The sequence below is a fragment of the Amblyomma maculatum genome, chromosome 10 (genome assembly GCF_055883805.1).
Source record: "Amblyomma maculatum isolate TAMU_Amacu chromosome 10, ASM5588380v1, whole genome shotgun sequence".
Taxonomy (NCBI): Eukaryota; Metazoa; Arthropoda; class Arachnida; order Ixodida; family Ixodidae; genus Amblyomma; species Amblyomma maculatum.
In genome coordinates, this window is record NC_139353.1 from 5,937,893 (window position 1) to 5,962,702 (window position 24,810).

Sequence of the window (24,810 nt, forward strand, 5' to 3'; positions counted from 1 at the left end):
GTTGCGAAACGTCGCTGCCGCCGCCGCCGCTTGCTCGTCGAGGACGGCCGAACTCACTGCCGCGGGGTGGCGCTAGTGGTCAGAGAGCCTCCTCCTCGTACTGTTGACGTGCGCTACCATTAGATGAACACGGACCACAGAGAATAACTACCAGGAGGAGGAGGTTACAAGAACGAACGCAGTCTTTCGTGTGGCAGGATATACCTTATCGTTTATCACAGCATCATTCCTTCCTCGCCTCTCGCCTTTAAATCGCATATCCCTCCCTCCCATTTTCTCCCTTGCCCCCGTCATCTTTAGAGCCTCATTCTGCCGTGTTCATTTTTCATCCCTATTTTCGCTTTCCTTTATATATTATGAAGATCGTTACGACAGTTCAATTGCAATGCGAATCTAGCATCGGCGGTTATTTTGTGACGTCAGGCACTCAATAATGAATTTATCGCTAAATCGGCTCAGCTCAGCATTGATGCAGGGCAGTGCTGTACATCAATTGCTTTTTATCGTCGGAGTGCCTGAGGATCGATATTGTATGCAACCGGTGTCGGTTCAGGAATGTATTAGATGTTGCCACAGATGAGCACGCGTGAAACCTCTACAAGGTTACACGATATCGGCTCGACTATTTGGTATCTCTTTCTTTCTCTCTCTGCCCCCCCCCTCTCTCTCTCTTTCTCTCTCCCTCTCTCTCTCTCTCTCTATATATATATATATATATATATATATATATATATATATATTAGAGGTCGTGGGTTCGGATCCCACCATCGGCCCGTTGTTTTTTCTTCTACTTTGTTTCTAATTATCTTTCTCCTAACAGATTACATTACTAATTTCTGTGATTATCCAAGTAAACATTAAAAAAAGACATAAATTACCATCCCCAACGCTTTCCTTGGCCTCGCCGACTGTTGGCTTCTTTCCTTCATATATATATATATATATATATATATATATATATATATATGTGGAAGTGCCCAACACTGGAGCATGCCACAAAGGTTTCCACACCATTAAGCTACAGTGTCAGTATGTCTGAATAAAGATGACATAAAGCCGTTATCCCAATGGCCCTGGAGTGTCTCTAACGGTAGTTGCTCCCTCTTGTATAAGCTGCAGCTAATGTCTTCAAATTGAAGGGCGAGGGGTGCGTATTTGAGACGGCCTGTCACTCGCTGGTGTTCGATACAAATACCAGCAGTAAAAACCATATTTGCAAAGCGAACATTTGTTTACTTCTGCGTAGCATCTGAAGGGAAATTAAAGGACAAAGCTACTTAGAAACTATACGCTGCTCTAGCCTATACTTGAAGGGTTAATGGTGTGCTCTTTTTGACACTGATTTTGGCTGTGCGGACGGTGCACAATTAAATAGGACAGCGATACAAAATCGAACTGAGTACATGTGACCAAGAGGATAATCGAGAGGCAGACAGACAAAAAGAAGGCAAGCTACACTTCTGTTGTCCTGCATAGTGGTTAAGCTCCTCTACAGCATTGCAGTAAAGTGCTTCATTTTCCTTCTTGTATACAACCGCATGTACAGCCTTTGTCAAAAATACACAGCCCAAGGGTTTTGATTATAAGCACCGTAACAGAGCTCGTTGAGCATCTGCAGCGTTCGAAACTTCGTAGATGTCAAATTTCATCCTTGCTCTTCTCTAGTTTACCCATACATTCCAGTATTGCTTCCAGGAGCCTAGTTACAGGGCTTAAAAGCGAACCCCTTGGGCTGTATATTTTTGTCAAAGACTGTACTTTGATTGCGAACGCACATAGTTCGTTTTTTTATTATCGTTATTACGAAATATTCATGTTGCTAGTAAAAAGCTTATTGCCTTCCCACTTTCTTCAACCTTCCTTAGCTGCACTATTCAGTTAAAAAAAAAAAAGACTTCACACATCCACGGTGTGTACACAGTTTACCATGCCTGATAAATGAGGCGCTTTTCTTACTGACAAATTCATGCTTAAAGCATTCGGTTTTTTATTCGGCTGGTGTTAGCCTGGGGACTGTGCGACGGCTAGGTAGCCTTGCCAACACTGCATCCTTCTAACGAGACAGAGCGTGGTTTCCAGTGTTTATTTTTCTTCGCGGCCTGTTACTTTCGGTTTACCAGGAAGTAGCGAGCGATGGGCGAATGAACGCGTGTCTGAGCGCAGCTTACACACCAAGAAAGAAATCCGGCTGACACCGGCTCGCGGCCTCTTCTTTTCGGCCCGCAGGCGCCGTATAGTAGTACTCACGAGATTAAGGGCGACTTGGGCAGGGTCGTGCCCGACGAAGAAAGCACACCGACGCCTAGGCACACGCACATACTTGACTGAAGGCTCGCTTCGCTGCCATGTATACCCGTATGTATGACGGTGTAGCCCCCGGGGGCGTTCTTTGCGTCTCTGCCGCCCCCTCCCCTTCTATCGCTTCCTCCTTCCTTCCTTCCCCCGCACACACAATTGCCGCCCACATATACACGTCGCGCAGTTGCATCCGGATACCTCTCCTTGACGAAATACCGCAAGGACGCGAACATAATGCGCCACCAGTCCAGGCCTGACCGTGTAAACTTTCCATGTCATCGCTTTCTTCGAGTATCGAACTAAGTGCAGAACTGGAAGGAAAAGTAGCTGCGCCAAACCTAACCGCGCTTGAATTCAGCGGAACACCGGCTTCTCCCTGGGTTTAGTTGAACGTATTGAAGGACAGAGTTTTCCCCTCTCGGAATGTAATTAATTACAGGGCATGAGCTTAGTGTAAAACGAAATATAAGGGGAAGTAGAAAAGGCTGCGTAATTCGAGTCAAAATGGCGTTCATACGAATGCAATAGCTTGTTCCACCCGAGCGCGTGGAATTCGCTGCTGTTGACGCAGAGGAGTTGTATACAAATGGCTGTCTATACCCGTCCTGGGTCTCCCGCCTCATAACGCAACTGGCCTGCCGCAATATCACCGAAAAGGCGGCTCGGAAAACAAAGAACATGAACAAAATACATAGAGAGGTATGCTACAGATGCGCGATCCTCTTCCACGGGTACGTATACTTATGTATCTGACCTCCGATCGTCACTGCGCCTGCCTGCAACCTCGGCTGAGGCCCGAAGACGTGCCACTGATTGCAACGAAATCGGTGTCCACATCTAGCGCACGCCTGACGACTTCGGTGTCGCCTGTGTGTCTGTCTCGGGCGTGCGTGCTGGGGCCGGCCTTCGCTCGCGAAAACGGGTCTTCCGGCCAGCTAATGGGAGGACGATGGCGCGTTTTGCTCAACCCGACTTTTCGTTATTCCGAAGCGCCTTCTCCGAAATACGTTTCGCGCGGCTGCTAGTGGTGACGGAGCGTCCCGGTGAAACACGGGCTGTGCTTCCGGTCTTCTTTGAACATAGGCTGCAGAGAAAACCGTCGGGTCGTTAACATCGCGGCGCCGCCTCGGGGACATGCCCGCGAAAAGGTAACCCGGATTTGGCTCTTTTAGGAAGCTTTATCCTAGAATCGCTCATCTACAGTGAATTGCGCGCCTAACAGTTCATGTGTACAGTTCCTTGCAGGTTCTGTAACGATTCAGCAAGAACATTAACTGTTTATTTGTTCACATATGCGGTACCTGTTCGTATAGACACGTAACTCTATATTAGGGAATTTTAGCACAGTACCTGCAAGTTATTTTCAAAACGTGTGAAGGCGTGGAGAATATATGGGCTTCCCCTTACAGCAGGTATTTCTTGCTCCTTTCTCCTTCTGCCATCGCTCGTACATAGTGGTGTTGGTGACTACCGCTGCATCCGTGGCTCAGCGACACATTGCGGTGCGGAGATGAGAACTTCCCTTCTCAGACTCATTTATTTACACAATTGTTTACAACTTATATACAATAATGTCGTCAGATGCGACAACAAACATGGAGGGCTAACTGCAAATGGGTGAACGATCAGAGGTCAGATGATATTAGAATCAGGACTTGGCATACTGCTACACTTTAGGCCGGAGTCCCTTGAGACCTCCGTCAGCCTAGCCTCCCTCCTCGAACAACCCGGCCGTCTGCCCTCGACTCTCGTCTGAGCCCAACTGTCTCAACGCTCGCTTCCTTAGCGTTACCAAAATTCGATTCTCGTCCGTTGACCAATCAGCGACTAGCCACTATGTGGCCAATAACATGCAATGTTTCAAAATGGGCTGGCCAATCACTGTGCCACATATGCCCCTCTCCTACACATGTTAAGTAAAACAAACACAAAACACGCACTAAGCGGCGCGTGGTTGCGCGCACGCACGCACGCACGCACACACGCACGCACACACGCACGCACACACGCACGCACACACACACACGCACACATACATCTGCGATTTACTCTCTCTCCCGAGGTCTTCCCTCAGTTCACGCATGAGACGCCAAGCAGTCTCAAAGACAAACGGCGTCGACGGTCACACTTCCGAAAACACATACATATATAAACATTCCGATCGCTGCCCTTGGTCGGTTGTGCGCGGGCGGCGGATTCAAAGGGACGTCCAGGCGTCTTCCCGAGAAGACATGTGAACAGCGGCTCCCTCTGCGGCGCATTCTCCCAAGCCCGTGCTCCGCCGCGTTTCGGGATTTATGGCCTCCGCGCCCTCTCCACTCAAACCTAGAGACAGAGCAGTTAGCGCCGAACCTACAAACACTGCGCTTACGCTGTGCCTTCTAACTGCTCTGTTTTGCCTCCCTCGCGGCACGGACAAAGCGCGACTTTTCCGAGAATCGGGACGGTCAGAACCGGCAGCGTCGCCCGCTGCCATGTGTTCTGGCATCACTTCCGAAAAGCGGCCGCCTGCGTGACCGTCATAAATCAGCCAGCGTCAAGCTGCCCCTTGACCTTGGTCGCCCCTTCGGAATCTCGCTTAAGCCCACAAACTTAACTCTGCAGACTATGCTAAAGCTCTAATTGTTCCGGTTCTGTGACCGCCGTCCGTCACAATTGATACTATAGAATGCGCGTGCACCCAACCGCCTACGACTACGCTGTCAACGCTTCAGTAGAACCGTACCAGGGCACCGTATCAGCACTCCACTAAAAGTTTCTTGTGGTCAGACGCCTTGATCACGCCTTGTGGTGTATATTGTTTTACCTTAATAAAGAGAGACACCACGGGGTGTTCACGATGTCTTATGGCGTGGTAAAGAATTAGATCACCAAGGCACATAGTTCGTATGCACCTTACGCGATATAACATTTCATACTTCCGTGGCACTCATATGGAATTGGAAAAGCGGCGCTTCGCTTCCGCGAGGAGAAATTTCTGAACAGAGACTTCATTTTCAGAACCGGCATTCACCGTAGACGTTATTAGCCACATCAGAAAGAAGAGTGGCCATCATAAAAATGCGCTTGAAGAGTTTGCGTTTGAAGTTTGCGTTTTCATTGTTCCAGACCGGAGCGCAGTCGATATTATTGACTGAGCACGTCCTCAGAGAGGACAAGCTCTTCAGCGTCGACAGAAAGATACCGTACTTATTGATTGAGTTATTTCTCAATTTATTTCTCAAAAAAGCACCTTGTCACTCGGGCATGACGCTGTTCACTATATGCGGCATAGAGCTATTACGTCTTGTATGTACGACAGATATGATTCGGTCGACGATTGTGCTCGCGATGATAGGCCCTTTTTAGCGCCGAGTCTGCGTCCCATCGGCTTGCCAAAGAGATTCCGAAGTTTCTTTGCATATGTCCCAGAATGTCAGATCTTCTTCGTGCGTTTCAAACCAGACCCTCGCCGTACCAGCGAGGTAGAAAATTACGTTCGCAAGCATCAATATTGCATCCCATCGGTAGTGCTTACTGACTCGCTCGTACATTATGAGCCAGTCTTCGATGTCGACGTCATCGGTGCCGCAAAAGGTGTCCGGATCACGGGGCTGCGCCATGACGACAGTGGGCGCTGGTTGTGCCGCTGTAGAAGGGGCTGCGTCGGACTGCGTAGAGCTAGCACCAAGATGGCGACCACTGCGGAAATCCATGTAGTATTGGTGTCGTACCCTGCACGCTCCACCAAGATGTTACGAGGCACAACACGAGGTTACGAGGTCGTAGCCGCAACAGTTCGCCGTCAGGGACACACTCTCAGGACCGTGCAGAGCCTAGCTTCAGCGTCTTCGTTCTTCACCGAGTCCAGCACTTCGTCGTCGTCTGCCATTCGAGTTAAAACATCATCATCAGTCATTAAATCTCCGTGATCAATGAAAAAAAAAAGCAGCCAAAACGGAGCGAAGACGAAGAAATGGCTGCAACGGTTCGCTGAGTACGCCAGCGTGGTCTCCGATCGCGCATAGTGGCGGTGCCGCGGTGCAGGCATGCGGCTCATACTGGCCAACGGGCTCTTCTGGGGCAATGCCATGGTCGCCGGTCTGGCGGTCGGCGTGGCGGTGCTGGGCGCCGGCTTTGGCGTCCGCTGGAAGAGACACATCCTCGCCTTGATGCCCGGACACCACCTCTCACTGGTACGTAGTACGCGCCGGCTCTTGATCACCAATGAAGCTCTCTAATTTATATTCTACGTGTCTGGCATGTGCGCATATACTAGGCAGGCTGTCACTGGAATCTCACTCAGGTTCTCATCGATCGATCGATCGAACGATTGATTGCTTGATTGAGATCACGTTGAATTCCACTTCCATGACGTGCATAATGTTCTGAAAGCCCTAATTATTCCTGGCATCTTGGGTGGAGGGAGAGGGGGGGGGGACTATCAGTCAGGCTATGTGAAAGTCGATCAGCATGGCTTGAAATTTGGCAGGTATTGTGTTGTTGACCATGATAAACGCACTCACCGACATAAAAAGTTTATGGAGAAATTTGATGTCTTCTCTCAATATTGTGTATGTATAAAGTATACCTTGTGAGAAGGCACATATCACAGCTCCTTCCCCTCCTGGCTACGACGCGGCGGCGAGGGTGAAGCGCGGCCTCTCCTCTCCAGATCACGTGGCCGCCTCCTTCCCCTCTCTCCCTCGACTGCTGTGGCGAGGGAAGCGTGCGCTGTGTGTGTTGGCTGGGTGTGGTTTCGGGGAGAGTGCGACCCCGGACACCAAGAGTGCCGCCGCGACATAAGGCCGGCATAACCCGTGTCCGGTATCCCCACCCCACCCCCAAAATTATCCCGCAGAACTACTACTAGTAGTAGTAGTAGTAGTAGTAGTAGTAGTAGTAGTAGTAGTAGTGAGTGCCTGTGTGGTGTGTGCAACGAGCTCGACAGTGCTGACAGAACGGGCCAGCTGAACAGACGCGTCTAGGAAGAGAGACGGACTTGCATCAAGTCAACAGCGTTGCTTGATCGCGCGCGCGCGCGGCCGAGGAAGCCATTAAACCGGTTAACACTTTGGTCCTCGATGCTCGTGTGGTTCTTGGAGCCACCACTGTGGTCTGAGCTAGCGGAGCGTTGTTTGCTCTGAGAGCGGAGCCGTAGCCCCGTAGAGAATCCCACAACCTATAAAGCAAGAAAACGTAACAATGGTACAAACGCGGGCGCACACGTGTTTTTGGCCTAGCTATACCTGGCGTAGGCGCGTTACTTTGTGCACCATAAATATTTTGCGATAAGCCTCGAATGCAAATGAGATCAACATTTAACGCGATAGTATTTAGTGTCCCGTTCTACAGAGGATCCGGCGTCGGCATTGTAAGCGAAAAATTTCAGAGAACTGCAGAACTTGCAAGTGAGCGCTAATGTTGCTGCTGATGTTGCGACACTGGCGGCTGACACGGCCAGGCATGCACTCATTTGTCATATGGTTATGTGACGTCACGAGGTCATGTGACACATGGCCGATTTGGCAGAATCTAGATGCCACCTTGGGATTCTCATTTTACATAGGAGGGAAATCGTACCTTCTGGGAGGCTTTGCATTCCGACTCAGACATGGTATACGCTTAGGCCACGCAGCGTATTCCTGCGGCCTGCGTGGTTAAGCAAGGCTTCTATGTGGCGGGTGCTTTCAATCACATAGCGTGATCCTTAATTCTTATGACTGTGTGCTAATATGTGACATAACAAAGGCACAACTTAAGCAAGTTCAAAGTTCATGCTCGCGAATACAGGGAGACTTTAACACCTTTAAAGGTATCCTTAAATATTAAGTGCTCCCCGCTCCCATCTTTTTTTTTTCTTTATTAGGCGGTTATGTCATCATATGACCCAATAAAAGCCGCGAGTGACGGAATGCAAGTGACACGATTGGCTTCATCCCTAATATATTTACAGGTCGTGCATTTTTGCAGGGAAGCAAAAAAGAATGTAGCGAGAGTGGCTGTCACTTCAATGTGGAACTACCAGCTCATGATGGCGGGGCTCACATTCCTTTTCAAATCGGCGCATGACAACGTGCAAGCTTATTGTCGGTATAGTTTCATCATGTGGCGTAACGTCCGTAAACGCCACCCAGACAGGGATGTTCTGCAACAGCTACTATACCGATCTGCGGCAGCGGCGGCGGCGCAGGTCTCCCACTTCCTGGTGACCAGCGGCCTGGTGCTGTTCGTGGTGGCCATGTTCGGACTGTACGTCTCCTGGCGTCTGCGTAGGCGTAGCAGCGACGGCGCGTCGGCCGAGCGAGGCGCCCGCGGATGCGGCGTTTACGGCGCCATGGCGCTGGTGGTCATGGCCAACGTGATCATCAGCTCGGCCGTCGTCTACCGCTACGTGATGCAGGCCAGGGTGGACGTGGACGAAGACCTCAAGTACGCCATGTACCAGTACTTTGTGGACGCCTCGTCGCGAGACAAGCTGGACAGCCTGCACCAAGAGTTCAAGTGCTGCGGCGTCAGAAACTACACCGACTGGACCATGGCCACGGCGGGCGCCGTCCTCGGGGGTCGCAAGTGAGCCCTAGTCGTCAATGTGTTAAAGCGGTCAGAGAGGAAGAAAAAGTGGGTCAGTGCGTGACGGGGTGCTGAGTGGGAGGAGGAGGGGGGGGGGTGAAAACTTTGCCGCAGTTTATTCCCTATGCTCCAAAGGCATGAACGATCAACGTTGTCCCACCCCCCTTGGAGAGAGGTCGATGCGCGCCTATTGTCATCATCACTACTTTACTGTCATTGGCACAAACTTAATTGGCTCAGTCAAACGAAGATTAAGCTATCATCACCATAATTATCATCATTCAGGCTGTACTACCAGATGCATCGCCGGGGAATGCAATTTGTAATTCGATACCACAGCTGGCAGTCAACGCTGATTAGTTTGTCGATTATAATGACGTCACAAGCATCCAAAATCCAAAATAAGAGGCAAAATAATGAATCGAAAAATAGCTTTTGACAACGTACGACAAAAATCTCGTACATACGTAGTTGCGAAATTTCGGTAATGGCAATGAGTTCTATTGCATGATTGGTCTAGAAGTTATGACCAGGGGATGTTACAAATCGTTACTTTTATTCTACTATGTTTTCTCCCTCTCGCTCGGTGGAATTTCCTCAGCTAGGTCTTCTCGTCTCTTCGTAGTTCGGACATAGCGATGGCAGATGCGTGTAGGGATCACTTGGGCCACTCTCAATTCAAAACAGATGGAGTCGAATAAAAAAAGCGATCATGGCTCAAAAGCAGATGCGTAGGAGAAGTTCAAGAATGGCAGAAAGCAATGCGGCTATAATTCAACCGCAAAAATTGGGGGAACATTTACTCTATTTTTGGAGTATGACACGACAGCGGCTCCTGTTTGTCCGCTACCTCAGTTGCGGATCCTCATTCGTGTCCATTCACTTTGCTACTAGCTTAATCTATAGTCCCTTAAATTGTGCCCCTGTTTTCTCGCACACGGTCATTGGCATTGTTGCGCCGCAGGAGTATGGCCCGTAGCTCACTGCACCTGTTTCATGATCGAGAGCTGCCTGCTTTTTTGGCGGTAGCGATGAAACCGAGACAGCGTCGAAGAGATGAACACAAGGCGTCTTTATACGCTGTACAGGGCATATCTGTAGCAAATTGGCATGGGGGTCGATTACTACAAGCTAGACACTGTAGTCGCACTGTAGTCGCACAGCGACGGCGGCGGAGACTACGACGCGTCCCCTCTTGCGAGCGGCATGGCACTCGATGAACGCCCGTGAAGGTCTCTGTCTGTTGTTGTTATTGCGACTGTAGGAAGAAGGAAAATAAAATACACTGGCTTGCTACTGGCTCTGGAGCTGAGCCACCTCCGCTGCCTCGTGCGGACAGAGGAGAAAATATATAGAGAAGAAAGAAAAAGAAGAGAGCGACAGAAAACCGCGCGGCGCAACAGCCGCGTCGTCTGCCACCTGAGCGATGGCGGGTGCAATGACGGCCTACAACAGGTACATTCACCTGTTGCAGGCGGGCCTACCATTCCCAGCCCCGTAGGGCCAGGAGCAGCCACCCTCCTCCTCCTCTCGGTCTCCAGAGGCAGTGCGCTTCCTTATATAGCCTGGAAAAGCCGCTGGCACTCATAGTCCAATCCGAAGGCAGCACGTGACGGCGGCCCGAGAATTCCAAACAGCGAGCGTTCTGATCTCTCTCTTCAAATCTACTACGGCGGAAGGCGACGCCGCCAGGGGACCGGTGACCGGGTGTCTGGAATTTCAGGCGTGTTGGAACAAGTTGACCGCCGATGCTTCTTGGCAATGCGCCACTGCCTTGCGGAGCAGCACCGGTGCCTGCGAAGGGGGTGTTAGCAGGAGAAGCTTGACGTTCGGTTGGGCTGAATCCGGGCTGGTACTTTGCGACCCGACACTCGTAGGCGGAAGGTGAAGGTGATACCTCAGCAGGTCACCATAGGCTCATAGGAACTCAGCCCGGCCGTACATTCGCCGGAGATGTTGGAGCCTCTGCCTGACGAATTATCAACACGGGGTAGGATGTCCCCTTTATTTCTCCGTGCGATCAAATTGGCTAACCGAGACCCGCTAGTGATTGTTGGAGACTTCAACGCCCCCTGCCTTCACTGGGGCTACCACTACGAAAAGGCCAGAGGACGCAAGCTGGCGGAGATCATCTCAACGCTTCGTCTGGACCTGGCTTGTCCCACACGCGTGGGCAACTCGGTGACGCGGGATATGTGCCCTGACCTATCTCTCCTCAAGAATGCTGAATACGCCACCTGGGAGAACCTGGGGTACTCTCATGGCAGCGATCACTACCTTCTTAGGATCACCCTTCTGGCGAAGGCACATCGGAAAAAGTGGAGGGAGGCCAAATTGACCAACTGGCTCCCCTTTCGAATGCAAGCAATTCCCCCCGTGCTTTTCACCGGCGGCTATGCCAAGTGACAAAATACAACAGCATGTCATCACCATTCAGACTACAGAAGATATCCCCGCAGTGGACAACCACCTCCTGCACTTGTTGTGGGAGACACGACGGAGTCTAACGAGAAGGTGGAAGAAACAGAAACTAAATCGAAAATTCAAGGCTCGCATTGCCGGGCTTACTGAGCAGGCCGCGGCCAGCTCACAGAACCAAATTTGATCAAATGCTGTAACTCGACAGCGCGTCAAATGAGCTCGAGAGAGACTTGGCGCCTCTTTCGCAGCCTCATTGACCCGCGCAGACGAGATCGGAGACGCAGAGACAGCTCCGGCGGGCTTTGCTAGGGTACGATGGTACAACGGTTCAACTAGCGGACACGCTGTGCGACAGGTACCTCTGTCGTATGGAAGACACAATTGGGCGCGAGTACGAGTACTCGGGAAGGCCTAACCTCCAAATCGACGCCTCCTTCAAGCAGCGTGACTTGAAGGTAGCGCCAGCCAAAATGAGGCGAGGTACTGCTCCGGGTCGAGGTCGTATAGCAGTCAAACTGTTATCGAATCTTCCGAACTCGGCATGCCTATATCTGTTGGAGTACATTAATCAGATCTGGGACGGGCGTCCACTCCCCCCAGACTGGAAGACCTATTTGGTCACTTTCATTCTGAAACCAGGGAAGGCGGTGGACACAGACAACCTGAGGCCCATATCACTCACATCGTGTGTGGACAAACTCACGGAGACTATGGTAAGGGATCGCCTCTCTTCATACATGGAGTCCAAGGGCCTCTTTGCCGACACCATGTTCGGGTTGCACCCGCACATGTCGGCACAGGATGTCCGACTCCAATTACACCGAGACATAATCAGACCCACTGCCATGCGCCAAAATGACAAGGCCATCCTCGCCCCCGATCTGAAGGGGATATGTGACAATCCCATATGACAGAATCCTGTCTAACTTGAGTTAAACTAACTGTGGGCACAATGCCTTCGCCTACATTCGGGATTTTCTCTCGAAGCGCCAAGCCCTCCTCAGGATCGAGGACGAGGAGCAGGGACCTTACACCATGGGAACACGGGGCACACCCTAAGGGGCGGTCTTGTCAACATCCTCTTCACTATAGCAATGATATGCAGCTTCCACACCAATTGGCCCGGGTGGAAGGCATCCGTCACGCGTTATACGCGGACGACATCACAATTTGGACGAGCGAGGGGAGCCTTGGAGACATGGAGGACCATCTTCAGCGGGCCGCCACAATAGTTGATGGGTACGCCGCTGGCCGAGGACTCCAATGCGCTCCCGCGAAATCTGAACTTTTACATATCTGATCACGCCCAAAAGATAACACGAGTCTACACATCTCGCTGACGGGAAGTCCCATCAGAGACAGGAGCTCCGGATCTTGGACTTATTAATTCACAATAGTCTCAGATCGGAGTCTACCCTCGTCAAACTCAAGCGAGTAGGCGAACAGGTCGGACGTATGATCCACCGCATTTCAAACAAACGCGGTGGGTCACGTGGCAGGGACGCGCTTGGGCTCGCCCATGCCTTTGTGACCAGCAGGATCCTATACTCCGTGCCGTACCTACGCACCACGAAACAACACTAAGAACGCATTGATGTCATAATTAGGAAGGTCACAAAGCGAGCATTGGATCTCCCGGTTGCCACCTCTAACGCGAGATTGTCAGCACTGGGGGTGTATAACTCCTACCAGGAACTACGGGAGGCTCATCTAGTGAACAAATACACGCGACTTTCGCAAACGGCAGCTGGGCTCCGCCTGCAGCTCTGGGTCCAGTCACTCCCTCGAAACATAGATAAGCAAACACATGAAGGTAGACGAGCAGCACGGAATCGGGCACTCGAACATCAACACAGGACAGGCACAGGGGTCTATATAGACATGGCAGGGCCGTCGCCCTCCGGATTCTATACGGCAACTGTTGTTCACCAAGACCTCAACGTGAACGGGCTTTTTTGTCGAGTCCGAAATTCTGCGAAGGCAGAGGAGGTCGCCATTGCGTTGGCATTGGCCGCCGCGGACCCGAAATCGAGAACAATAACAGACTCACGACGAGCCTGTGAGCATTACAGTCGTGCACCGTTAATATGACCCCCGTTAATATGGACGACCCGAATTATAGACAGTTTTTCTGGGGACGAAACCTTTTCAATGTATTTGTGCCTCGTTAATATGGAAACTCGCTATCTGGACAATGGACAGGGGAAGAATGCACACGGCCCTCTTGGGCCCATGTATTTTTGTCTCGTTAATATGGACAGTGCTTGAAAAAAAAAAGTAGAGGAGTCCAAACGCAAGTTAAAGAAGGGCGCGCAGTCCGCGAACCTCCGCGACAGCCGATATACGGTAGATGCCTGAACGAGTCCTGTGGGGTTGGAAAGAACCAAAGCGGTCGTCCGTTTGAAGCCACGGAGAAGCGATTCCATCATACGCTCGAAGATCGCAAGAGCGTTACAGAGGGTAAATGGCATGGGTTTAAATTGGTGCAAGCCGTCAAGGGTAATAAATGTGATTTTCTCGCGATCCCGTTCGTCGACACCAATTTTCCAGTAGCCACCTAACGCATGCCGATAAAATAAATATAGCTGGCGCTATGCAAGCAGTCAAAAGCGCCGTCAATTCACGAGAGATGCTAAAATGTTTTTTTAGTTATCCGATTAAGGTGGCGGTAGGTAACGCAGAATCTCCAAGTTTGATCTTTCTTTTTGACTACAACTACAGGGGACGCCCAGGGAGTGCAGGAAAGTTCAATAGCATTGTTACTCAACGTCTTGTCGACCTCCTTCTGTACCACGTGGCGTTCAGCAAGGGAGACTCGATAAGGCCTTCGATGAATGGAGCTGGCATCACCCATATTGAGGCGAGGGGTAGTCGGCGCTGCGATCAGAATAATAGCGAGAGCATGGCGGCGAAACCCAACGGATGCGGCAATGGCGAGAAATGTGGCCGACAAGTGAACAGATGGGTCGGTCGACCGATGTTTGCCATTCTCCCGGGTTGCGGTAACTATATATCGCGTCGGGAAGGAGGACGGCCGGCTGACCAGAGTTGAAGCTTAAGTTCACATTGAGGCCCATAGTCGCGAATTTCTGGCCAATAAATTGGATCAGGGCTATAGTAGCGTCCGCAGGCTGAGGGTTGAAGGCAACGGGGGTCATAGCCTCCAACTCTCTGCGAACGATCCTGGTCAAGTTTGCCGAGTGGGACGACTGCTGCAGTGTTGGCAGATCCTCGCACGAAAGCCGTCTTTGGCAAGCAGTCGAAGCGGGGAGCAGTACGATGGTGCTCAGCTTGCTGCAGCCGCCGACATACCTCGAGGATGGAGTCGATCGATCCTCATATGCCGCAATGTTTTTTAGCAATGTTATCTTACTGGCGCCGCCATGTGGCGAGATCGAGAGACTGGCACGTGCTTGTCTTCTTCGCTCTCGGTGCTCGCCCGACAGTCGGTTCCGTGCCTTATCTTGCCGGTGCTTTTACTTAGGTGTAAGTAAACCTGCTGAACTAGTTTCACTGGCTTCTGTCACATTCTTGGTGGAGGTGCGGGGTAGATCCCATGTACGAAGAGCCTCTGGCTGCCCCCACGCCCATCTACACACCGTGGACACACCTGTGCACAAGGCGAGCCGTCGCTTAAGAGGCTTAGCTACCGAGTGTGGTCCTCTTGTTTCCCCACTGCGAACCACGATGACTACAGCGGCAATTCAGACCACTCAGCTTCCCGTGAGTGCCCAGCAGCTGATCTGCCATATTCCACGTATGCCCACGCCGTTTCATGGCGACAAGTTCGAAGACGTACGTTGAGGACTGGCTGACCAGCTACAACCGGGTCGCTGTGTTTAATGCGTGAGACGAGGAGCGGAAATTGCAGAATGTTTATTTCGCACTAGAAGATGCCGCCAAGATGTGGTTCGAAAACCATGAGGCTACCATTTCCTCCCGGCAGGATTTCCGGCGGCAGCTGCTCGCAACATTCGGCAACGATACAAGAAAAGAGATGGCCGAACTCGCTCTACAGTCCCGAGCACAGCGGCCTAATGAAAGCGTCGCCATGTTTGTAGAAGAAATGACTCGCCTTTTCAACCGGGCGGATCCGTCCATGTCGGAGGTAAAGAAGGTGCGCCACCTTATGCAAGGCGTCAAGGAGCAGCTGTTCGTTGGCCTTGTACGTGACCCTCCACGTACTGTTGCTGATTTTACGAAAGAAGCAACAAGCATCGAGAGTGCCTTGAATCAGCGATTTGTACATTTTGATCGCCATGCGAACATCGCTGCCATAGACTTCCGCTTGCCAATGGCCGGAAACGACAGGGAAGCCCTTCGCGAACTTATCCGAAGAATCGTGCGCGAAGAGCTGCAAAAGCTGCCCTCTCTCGAACAACATCCACGTATTGGGGGCATCTCGGATATTGTGCACGAAGAGCTCCGCCAAGCAGTGCCATCAGTACCGTCACCCCAGCCGCCTGCGCCACAAATCATGACGTACAGCGACGTGTTGCGTACCCTGCGCCTGAACCATCGGCACCCTGCAACCCTGCTCCTCCCGCTCGTCCTCCACCCCAATATCCAGTTTCGACTGGTGTGCCCGAAGCTCTACCACCCGTTCGCAAAGCACACGCGTGGCGCACGCCGAACAATCTGCCTTTGTGCTTTCACTGCGGCGAAGCCGGTCACGTTCTGCGCATCTGCCCGTACCGTCGGATGCGCTTGCGCGGATTTTCCCTGGATGCCCCTCGGCCGCGCTATGGCGAACGACCTCGGGACATCGACCAATACCTCAGCGACCACGTCCCACCTGCGTCCCTCCAGCGACGCCAGTCCAGGTCACCACCGCCGAGGCAGTTTTCCACCTACCGCCGTTCTTCCCTCGGGCAGTCCCCAAGTCCGCACCGGGAAAACTGAAGACGGCGACCCTCGGGGGTAGGGCCGCCGTCGATGTACACTACGACCAACATCCTCCGTTCACCGATTCGATCACACAGACCGACCTCCGAACCTTCGCTCCGACCAACAGTCCGACCACTTTTCGACGATCGCCAGAGCTTTCCTCCGACGCCCCAAATCGACGCACCGCACGACCAACGAGTCCGACGACCTCCCGACGATCACAGAAGCTTACCTTCGACGCCGTAATTCGACGCAGCGAACGACCCGTCAGCCCGACGATCCCTGACACGCCGCACTTTGTCGAGGGTAAGAGTCATTCCGCCGAGATACCGATCGTCGTTGATAACCACAACACGACTGCCCTTGTAGATACCGGCGTTGATTTTTGCGTTATGAGTCATGGCCTTGCTACCATTCTGCGAAAAGTCCTGACTCCTTGGCACGGATCCCCGATAAGGACAGCCGGAGGGCATGTGGTAACGCCGCTCGGAGTGTGCACCGCTCGTGTCGAGTTTCACCACGACACCACGTAACTTTCTCGTGTTGCTTTGTTGTGCTAGCAGAGTGCTCCAAGGACCTGATTCTCGGCCTTGATTTTCTTAGAGAAAACGACGCAATAATCGATCTCCGTGACTTCATGGTGACTTTTTCCATTCGCCGCGCAATTTCCTACGAGTACAGACAGCACAGCGACGACCACACTGGCAAGCCAGTTTTCCGAGTGTGCGACGACCATGTCACTCTACCTCCACGCACCAGCTTGTTTGTTACAATGCAGTGCGACGACCCCCCCCCCCCCCCCCCTTTCTGCCTTTCAAGGCCTCGCGGAAACCAACGTGAATTTATTGTTGAGCCTACAAGTCTGCGTCGCTCGGGGGGTCTTTGCATTGAGAAATAAACGACCTGAACTACGTTTAAGGAACTTTAGTACCGAATACCGCCATTTACCGCGAGGTACAGCTATCGCTTATTTTGACGAAGTCAGTGCGCCATCCGCCCATTGCGCCCTTTCGCTGGCCAACGAGAACCTTCCCGAGAGCACTGGACATACTGTTCAAACTGACGTGAATCCTGCTTTGTCTCTTAACCAGAAACGCCGCCTTCAAGCAATTCTGGAAACCTACCTTGACTGCTTTGCCGTCACTTCAAAGTGAAGCAGACATCAGTAACCAAACATCGAATTTTAGTTGATCCCACCGAGCGCCCTATCCGCCAACACCCCTACCGAGTATCGCCGAAAGAACGAGAGGCTATTCGGGCGCAGGTTGATGAAATGCTCCGCGATGATGTGATCCAGCCGTCCACAAGCCCATGGGCCTCACCAGTTGTGCTGGTCGCTAAAAAGGACGGAGCACTCAGATTCTGCGTCGACTATAGGAGGCTTAACGAAATTACGAAAAAGGATACCCATTGCCTCGAATCGATGACTCGTTCGACCGACTCCGCCACGCCCGATACTTTTCATCGCTCGATCTACGCAGTGGGTACTGACAGATCGAAGCCCATGAACGTGATCGAGAAAAGACCGCATTCATTACTCCTGACGGACTGTACGAATTTAAGGTGCTTCCATTCGGTTTGTGTTCCGCTCCCGCAACCTTTCAAAGAATGATGGACGCTGTCCTAGCCGGCCTGAAATGGCAGACGTGCCTCGTCTACGTGCCTCGTCTACCTTGACGACGTTGTCATTTTCTCTGCGACCTACGAAGAGCACCTCAAACGATCGACGGCCGTGCTAAATGCCATCCGCGGGGCTGGACTCTCACTAAAACCAGAAAAATGCCACTTTGCATTCCAACAGCTCAAGTTCCTGGGTCACGTCGTGAGTGCTGAGGGAATTAGCCCTGATCCATAGAAGACGGCTGCCGTAGCTGCTTTCCGGACCCCCACTGATTAAAGTTCGTGCGTCGGTTTTTGGGCCTCTGTGCATATTACAGGAGATTTGTGCACGACTTCTCCCGAATAGCGGAACCATTGACTCGTCTAACAAAGGACGACCAGCCTTTCATCTGGGCCGACGAGCAGCAAATGGCCTTCGAGGAGCTTCGCAAGCGCCTTCAAACAACGCCCGTACTTGGCCACTTCGACGAGGAGGCCGACACAGAATTGTATACCGACACCAGTAACGTTGGCCTCGGTGCAGTTCTCGTGGCAAGAAGGCGTTGAGCGGGTGATTGCTTACGCCAGCCGCACCCTGTCTCGTTCCGAAGCGAATTATTCTACTACTGAAAAGGAGTGCCTTGCAGTTGTGTGGGCGGTAACAAAATTTCGGCCGTATTTGTATGGTCGGCCGTTTAGAGTGGTCAGCGACCACCACTCACTCTGTTGGTTAGCGAACCTTAAAGATCCTTCAGGCAGGTTAGCCCGCTGGAGTCTCCGCTTACAGTAGTTCGACGTCATTATTGTGTACAAGTCCGGCAAGAAACACAGTGACACTGACTGCCTATCCCGAGACCCTATCCCTTGTTCTTCAAGTGAGACAGATGACTCCGTCTTTCTCGGCGCTCTCTCGACGCCAGATCTCGCTCAACAGCAGCGAGACGAGACCGAACTGCGGCCCCTCATCGATTACCTCGAAGGAACCGCCTCATCGCCGCCTCGCCTTTTCACGCGTGACCTGTCGTCGTTCTGCTCGCGTGACGGCGTCCTCTACAAGAAAAACTACGCTTCCACAGACATTCAGTATCTGCTGGTTGTCCCAACGCCTCTCCGTACCGACGTTTTACAGGCATGCCACGACGAGCTTGCTGCCGGACATCTCGTTTTTTCGCACACCTTGGCACGAATACGACAAAAGTACTACTGGCCCAAGCTTACCGCTCATGGTTCAGCGCTATGTTAGGACGTGCCGTGATTGCCAACGTCAAAAGATACCACCTGTCAAGCCGGCCGGCCTGCTGCAGCCTATTGTTCCTCCGCGAGTACCTTTTGACCAAATCGGTATGTCCTTGCTCGGGCCGTTTCCTACGTCATCATTGGGCAACAGGTACATTATAGTCGCCACAGATTATCTATAACCCGCTATTGTGAGACGAAAGCACTCCCCAGCGGCACGTCTACTGATATTGCGAACTTTTTCATCTTTAATCTGGTCCTTCGTCACGGTGCCCCTTCGATCGTTTTAACTGGGCACGGCATTTACTTCAGCTCTAACCCAGGAAGGGATGCGGCTCAGTGGCACTTGTCATCACAGAACAACAGCTTACCACCACCACCCTCAGACGAATGGAATTACTGAGCGACTCAATAAGACCATCGCCGATATGCTTTCTATGTACGTTGACGAAGACCATAAGAACTGGGACCAGATACTACCGTATGCAACATTTGCCTATAACACCGCAGTCCAGGAAACTACCCGCTTTACACCGTTTCGTTTGGTGCACGGTCGCGAAGCTGTCACCATGCTGGACGCAATGCTACTGCCAGATGTTGCCCATCCATCGATTGCCGGTGCCGACCAATTCGTGCAGCATGCCGAGGCCGCTCGCCAGACTGAGAGTCCGGACACAGCAAGTTAACGATGCTCGACGGTATAACCTTCGTCACAGGGAGGTAATTTACAACCCTGGCGATCAGGTTTGGGTGTGGACACCTGTTCGCCAGCGGGATCGCTCCGAGAAGCTTCTGCGCCGCTACTTCGGCCCGTACGAAGTACAACGCAAACTCAGCGACGTCACCTACGAAGTGACCCCTCAAGGAACTGTTCGCTCATCCTGACGGCAAGCACAATCGGAAGTCGTACATGTCGCCAGGATGAAGCCCTTCTACTCCCGCTAAGTCAAGCTACATGTGTTCTTTTTTTCTTTGCTTCCTTTAACTACTCAAGTGAACGCGCATCCTCGCCGACTACGGTTATCCTCCACCTCGCCACTTGGCATCGGGACGATGCCTTTTCCACCAGGAGGGGCAATGCCGCAATGTTTCTTAGCAATGTTATCTTAGTGGCGCCGCCATGTGGCGAGCTCGAGAGACTGGCACGTGCTCGTCTTCTTCGCTCTCGGTGCTCGCCCGACAGTCGGTTCCGTGCCTTATCTTGCTGGTGCTTTTACTTAGGTGTAAGTAAACCTGCTGAACCAGTTTCACTGGCTTCTGTGACAACATTTGCAAAGGCGAAGGTTAAAAGCGTCGTCATCAATTCCCTTAAAGATATGGCCTACCTTGTAAGACTCGGACATGTTGCTGTCCACTTTGCGGCATAGAGCTAAGGCGTCTTGTATGTGCGACAGGTATGATTCCGTCGACGACTGTGCTCGCGATGCTAGTTCGATCCTTTTTAGCGCCGAGCTTGAGCCCGATCGGCTTGCCAAAGAGATCTCTTTGCAGTTTGCACACATCCCATGGATGTCCCATCTTATTCGCGCGTCTTGAACCAGACGCACGCCGTATCCACCAGGTAGAATTGACGATCGCAAGCATCAGAGTCGCATCCCATCTGTTATGCTTACTGGCGCGCTCGTACATAGCGAACCAGTCTTCAATGTCGACGATGATCGGTGCCGCAAAAGGTGCCCCGATCACGAGGCTGTGCCACAACGACAATGGGTGCTGGTTATGCCGCTGTAAAAGGGGTTACGTCGGACAGCATAGTGCTAGCACCAAGCTGGCAACCACTGCGGAGATCCAGATTGTTGTATTGGTGTCGTACCCTGCACCTCCACCAAAATGTTATGAGGTACACTCCGACGTTGTCGCAACAGTTCGCCGTCAGCGACACACTCACATGACAAACAGAGCCTATAGCTTCAGCGTCGTCGTTTTTCACTGCTCCAGCGCATCTTCGTCGTCTATGAGCATGCACACCGTAACAATAAGCATACACGAATATCTGTTGCGCTAGCGAAAGCTATTGAGTGCTTGAGGACGCGGCCGAATATTCTGGCCGAGACAGGATTGAAAAGGTGATCGATTCAAGGAGCTGCGCAGGAGTCTAAGCTCATGGAAACATAATTTAAGTAATCTAATTTGGAGGTTCTTATACTCGCAGATATGTGCAAGTTTTTTGTGATCAGCGCGTCCGGCCATACTTGTACGCATACCTGCGTACAGCGTGCTTCCAAAACTTTAATGTGAAAGCATTTCTTGTCTAGTGGTGTCACCCGCGTGTCTCGGAACAGCCAGGCTTCCGTGTCCGCACGAGCAGTTGAGAGCGCTGACCGCTGACTTCCTGCAAACGTATCCAAATTGTCCCTGTCTAGCGTAAGGACGTTGGAGGTCGTTTAGGGAACTAAATAAATAAAAAGCATTTAAAATTAACGAATAAATGAATAAAAAGTAAAATAAATTTAAATTAAATATTATTTAAAATATGAAGATATGATGACGCGTATGTGCTTTCGCATTACTGCCCCTAAGCAAACTTAAGTGCACTCTTGGATTTTTACACTGATGTCCACCAAAATGGCCGCCGCTGCTTCCTCTACACCCCCATCCGAGTGAATTTTAAGCATCTCCTTACCCTAATTTCAATTCCTGGGAAAACCCCTGCGGAGTGTAGCATTGAGCTGCCTGTCTCCCTCGTGATGCAGTGCTTGACAGACTAATAGGGAACACTCGCTAATTGCACGGAAGTGCAATCAATCAAATCAGTCAATCGATCCTCTTTTAATCTCCCCACAGGTCGAAAGGCTCGTCTGCGTTCGTTCCTCGCACTTGTTGCGTGGTGGAGAGCGCGGAGGGCGCCTGCTTCAAGTACTACGAGCAGGGCTGCCGCGACGTGCTTGTAGACTACCTCAACATGATCATGCCGTCCGTGCTCTTCTGCGCCATCTGCGTCGCCGTCTGGATGGTGGGTGGCATGGCCAACATAATGGCGCGAAGGGATTTTTCTTTCTTTTTTTTATTGCCCACTCTAACGTCTGTCGGTTTACCGCATGTATTTACACGTCTCGCCGTCCTTCCTTCTGTACCTCGAAAGCAATCAGTTGTCTACTGTTACTCTTCTCCGTCAGTACCGAAGTCTAAATCCTAGGAAACCATTACATGAGATAGAAAGGGCTTCCGCCTCTGATGCAAAGTTTTGGCAGTGCCTTTATACATGAGCGCAGAAAAAGGAAAGGATCAGGGAAGTCTTTTCGGGAAGACGCGGAGGAAATAAATCTGGTGGTAGTGCGCTAGAAGAGGGAGGGTGGGCAGCCTAACATTATTCAAGGCTCTAAAGGAGAGGAAATAGCGGAAAGATACTAAATAGGAAGAGTATCGCTAGCAGTCGAAGCAAGTTTTAAGCCTTTTCCTTGTCGCCACTTTTTTATTATTTATTTATACTGTAAGCCTTTTGACAGTGGGTAAAAAAGTCACAATTTTACATACAGTTTACAATACATCCTAGAAGACAAAAAAAAAACAACAACGGAAAAACAAGGAACATCAAGTATTTCGCTTAATACCGGTGATGCATGCACATGAAACACACTCCATGATTTGTTAGAGCCATCCGCATAAATGCTCACATTGTTGTAGTTTGCTGGGTAAAAAATATTTCCACCTTGGTGATGAATTCATCTGCAGATGTGGAGGAGACAATGTCGAGTGGCAGATTATTCCAGGCTTCTATGATGGACAGAAAGAAGGAATGTTTAAACGTGTTACAGCAGGTAATAAATGGCCTGATCGTCCTGTCATGGTTTGTTCTGGCTGAATGTTTGTATGGTGGTTTTAAGTATTCTTGTTTGTTGATATTATATAATCATGACAGATAAGGTAAAAAAATTTTAAAGAAGCAATGCGTCGCCGGCTGTTCAGTGTTTGGACGTCTGCTCTGTTGCGCAGCGCGGTTGCTGAGGCATGCCGCGAGTACTGCTAAAAAATAAACCGAAGGTCTCTGTTTTGCATCGCTTCTAATTGATTGTTAAGGTATACTTGATGCGGATTCCAAATAATACTGCCGTACTCAAGGATTGGTCGTATGAGGGACTTATAACTTGCTAGCTTTACTTTAGCTGGCGCTCGTGCAAGTTTCCTCCAAAGGAATGCAAGCTGTCTATACGCCTTAATGCACGTTTCGTTGATGTGTACATCTCATTTCATTGTGTTTGTCATGGTAATCCCTAAATATTTAACTATGTCGACTTCTGCTACTTGTACTCCCATTAGATCATATGAGTATAACCCGTTTTCGGGTTATACTCATGGAAGCGGTTTTTTTTTTTTTTTTCATGTTTATTGCCATTCCCCATTCTTGGCACCACCTGGAAATGTCAGTTAAGGAAGATGGTTGGTTGGTTGGTTTGTGGCGTTTAATGTCCCAAAGCGACTCAGGCTATGAGAGACGCCGTAGTGAAGGACTCCGGGAATTTCGACCACCTGGGGTTCTTTAACGTGCACTGACATCGCACAGCACACGGGCGCCTTGCTTTTCGCCTCCATCGAAAAGCGGCCGCCGAGGCCGGGATTCGATCCCGCGTCCTTGGGAACAGTGGTCTAGCGCCGTAACCACTGCGCCACCCCGGCGGGGTGTTAGTTAAGGAAGAATTGAGGCATATCTGGTCGTTGATAGTGCGCGCTGTAGTGTAGATGACGCAGTCATCTGCAAACATCCTTACCATTATATTAGGTTCGACATGAGAATGAATTTCATTAACAAATATTAAGAAGAGAATGGGACCCAGCACTGACCCCTGTGGAACCCCGGAGTAGACATCTAATTCTTCAGATTCACATTCAGCTATTTTGACATACTGTCGGTGCGGTTTGAGAGATACGCAGCTATCCAGTCTAATACGTAAGTGCTGATACCTGTAGCCTTTAGCCTGTTACTTAGTTTCGAATGGGACACCCTGTCAAAGGCCTTGGAGAAGTCTATGAATATTGCGTCAGCTTGGTCTGGGGTTAATTACTGTAGCAAAGTCGTGCGTTATTTCGAGAAGTTGGGTTACCGTAGAAAGACCTTTGCGAAAACCATGCTGTCTGTAGATTGCTGTCCTCTAAGTAAGTGGTAACTGCCTTGCATATTATATGCTCCATCATTTTACAGATGCAACTAGTAAGTAAAATCGGCCTGTAATTGTTAACATGTAGTTTGTTGCCTCCTTTGTGGATCGGAAGAACTTTCGCACGGAGCCAGTCGGTTGGTAGCGTGGCTGTTTGGAGTGACGCTGTGAAAATTGTATGAAGAAAAGGGCTTAACTGCTCAGCGTAACGACGGAGGAAAGCATTTAAAATGTCGTCAGGACCTGGCGATTTTTTAACGTCGAGTTGTAAGAGCAAGTTAAATATCCCTTTCAGAGTTAGTGCACTATCGATACCTCCAGTAGAAATATCTCTCACATGTTCACGTCCTGCAATTGCTGAAGTGCGCGTAAAAACGGACTGATAGTATCTATTAAATGTGTTGGCGACCGTACGTGCCTCGTCGATAACAGCTCCATTAACTTCAATCTGTGTCACTTTGTTTTCAGACCTAGATAGGTAGCGCCAAAAGTTTTGTGGGGCCTGTGACATAAAAGTTACATGTGTCGTTGAAAAGAAAACGTTTCTTGCCTGTCGGATAGCAGCTCTCAGGTGCTCAGACACCTGACGGATATTTTCAGGATTGCGTTTTTTTCTTTCGCATCCTTTGTAGCTTTCTTTTTAGGTGAATCACGCTACGGTGTGACCCATGGGTTTGTACGTTTTGTACGAATATTAATCTGGTGGGAACAAACTTTCTTTCAC

General features: G+C 50.7%; 1 protein-coding gene across 1 annotated transcript; it reads left to right on the plus strand.

Annotated features, from left to right (window-relative positions):
- Nucleotides 1-6,326: 6,326 nt before the first annotated feature.
- LOC146175445 (CD151 antigen-like) lies at nt 6,327-24,560 on the plus strand. The gene is made up of 4 exons (XM_084580811.1): nt 6,327-6,473; nt 8,471-8,850; nt 21,778-21,946; nt 24,555-24,560. The coding sequence occupies exons 1-4, from the start codon at nt 6,327-6,329 to the stop codon at nt 24,558-24,560; spliced, it is 702 nt and encodes a 233-aa protein (XP_084436937.1).
- The last annotated feature ends 250 nt before the right edge of the window (nt 24,561-24,810 follow it).

What these genes read in the sequence shown, in the direction of transcription:
- LOC146175445 (XM_084580811.1), top strand. Translation starts at nt 6,327, where the DNA reads ATGCGGCTCATACTGGCCAACGGGCTCTTCTGGGGCAATGCCATGGTC. An exon ending in CCGGACACCACCTCTCACTG is followed by an intron (nt 6,474 to 8,470) that starts GTACGTAGTACG and finishes GCGGCGGCGCAG; the next exon opens with GTCTCCCACTTCCTGGTGAC. An exon ending in GCCGTCCTCGGGGGTCGCAA is followed by an intron (nt 8,851 to 21,777) that starts GTGAGCCCTAGT and finishes ATCTCCCCACAG; the next exon opens with GTCGAAAGGCTCGTCTGCGT.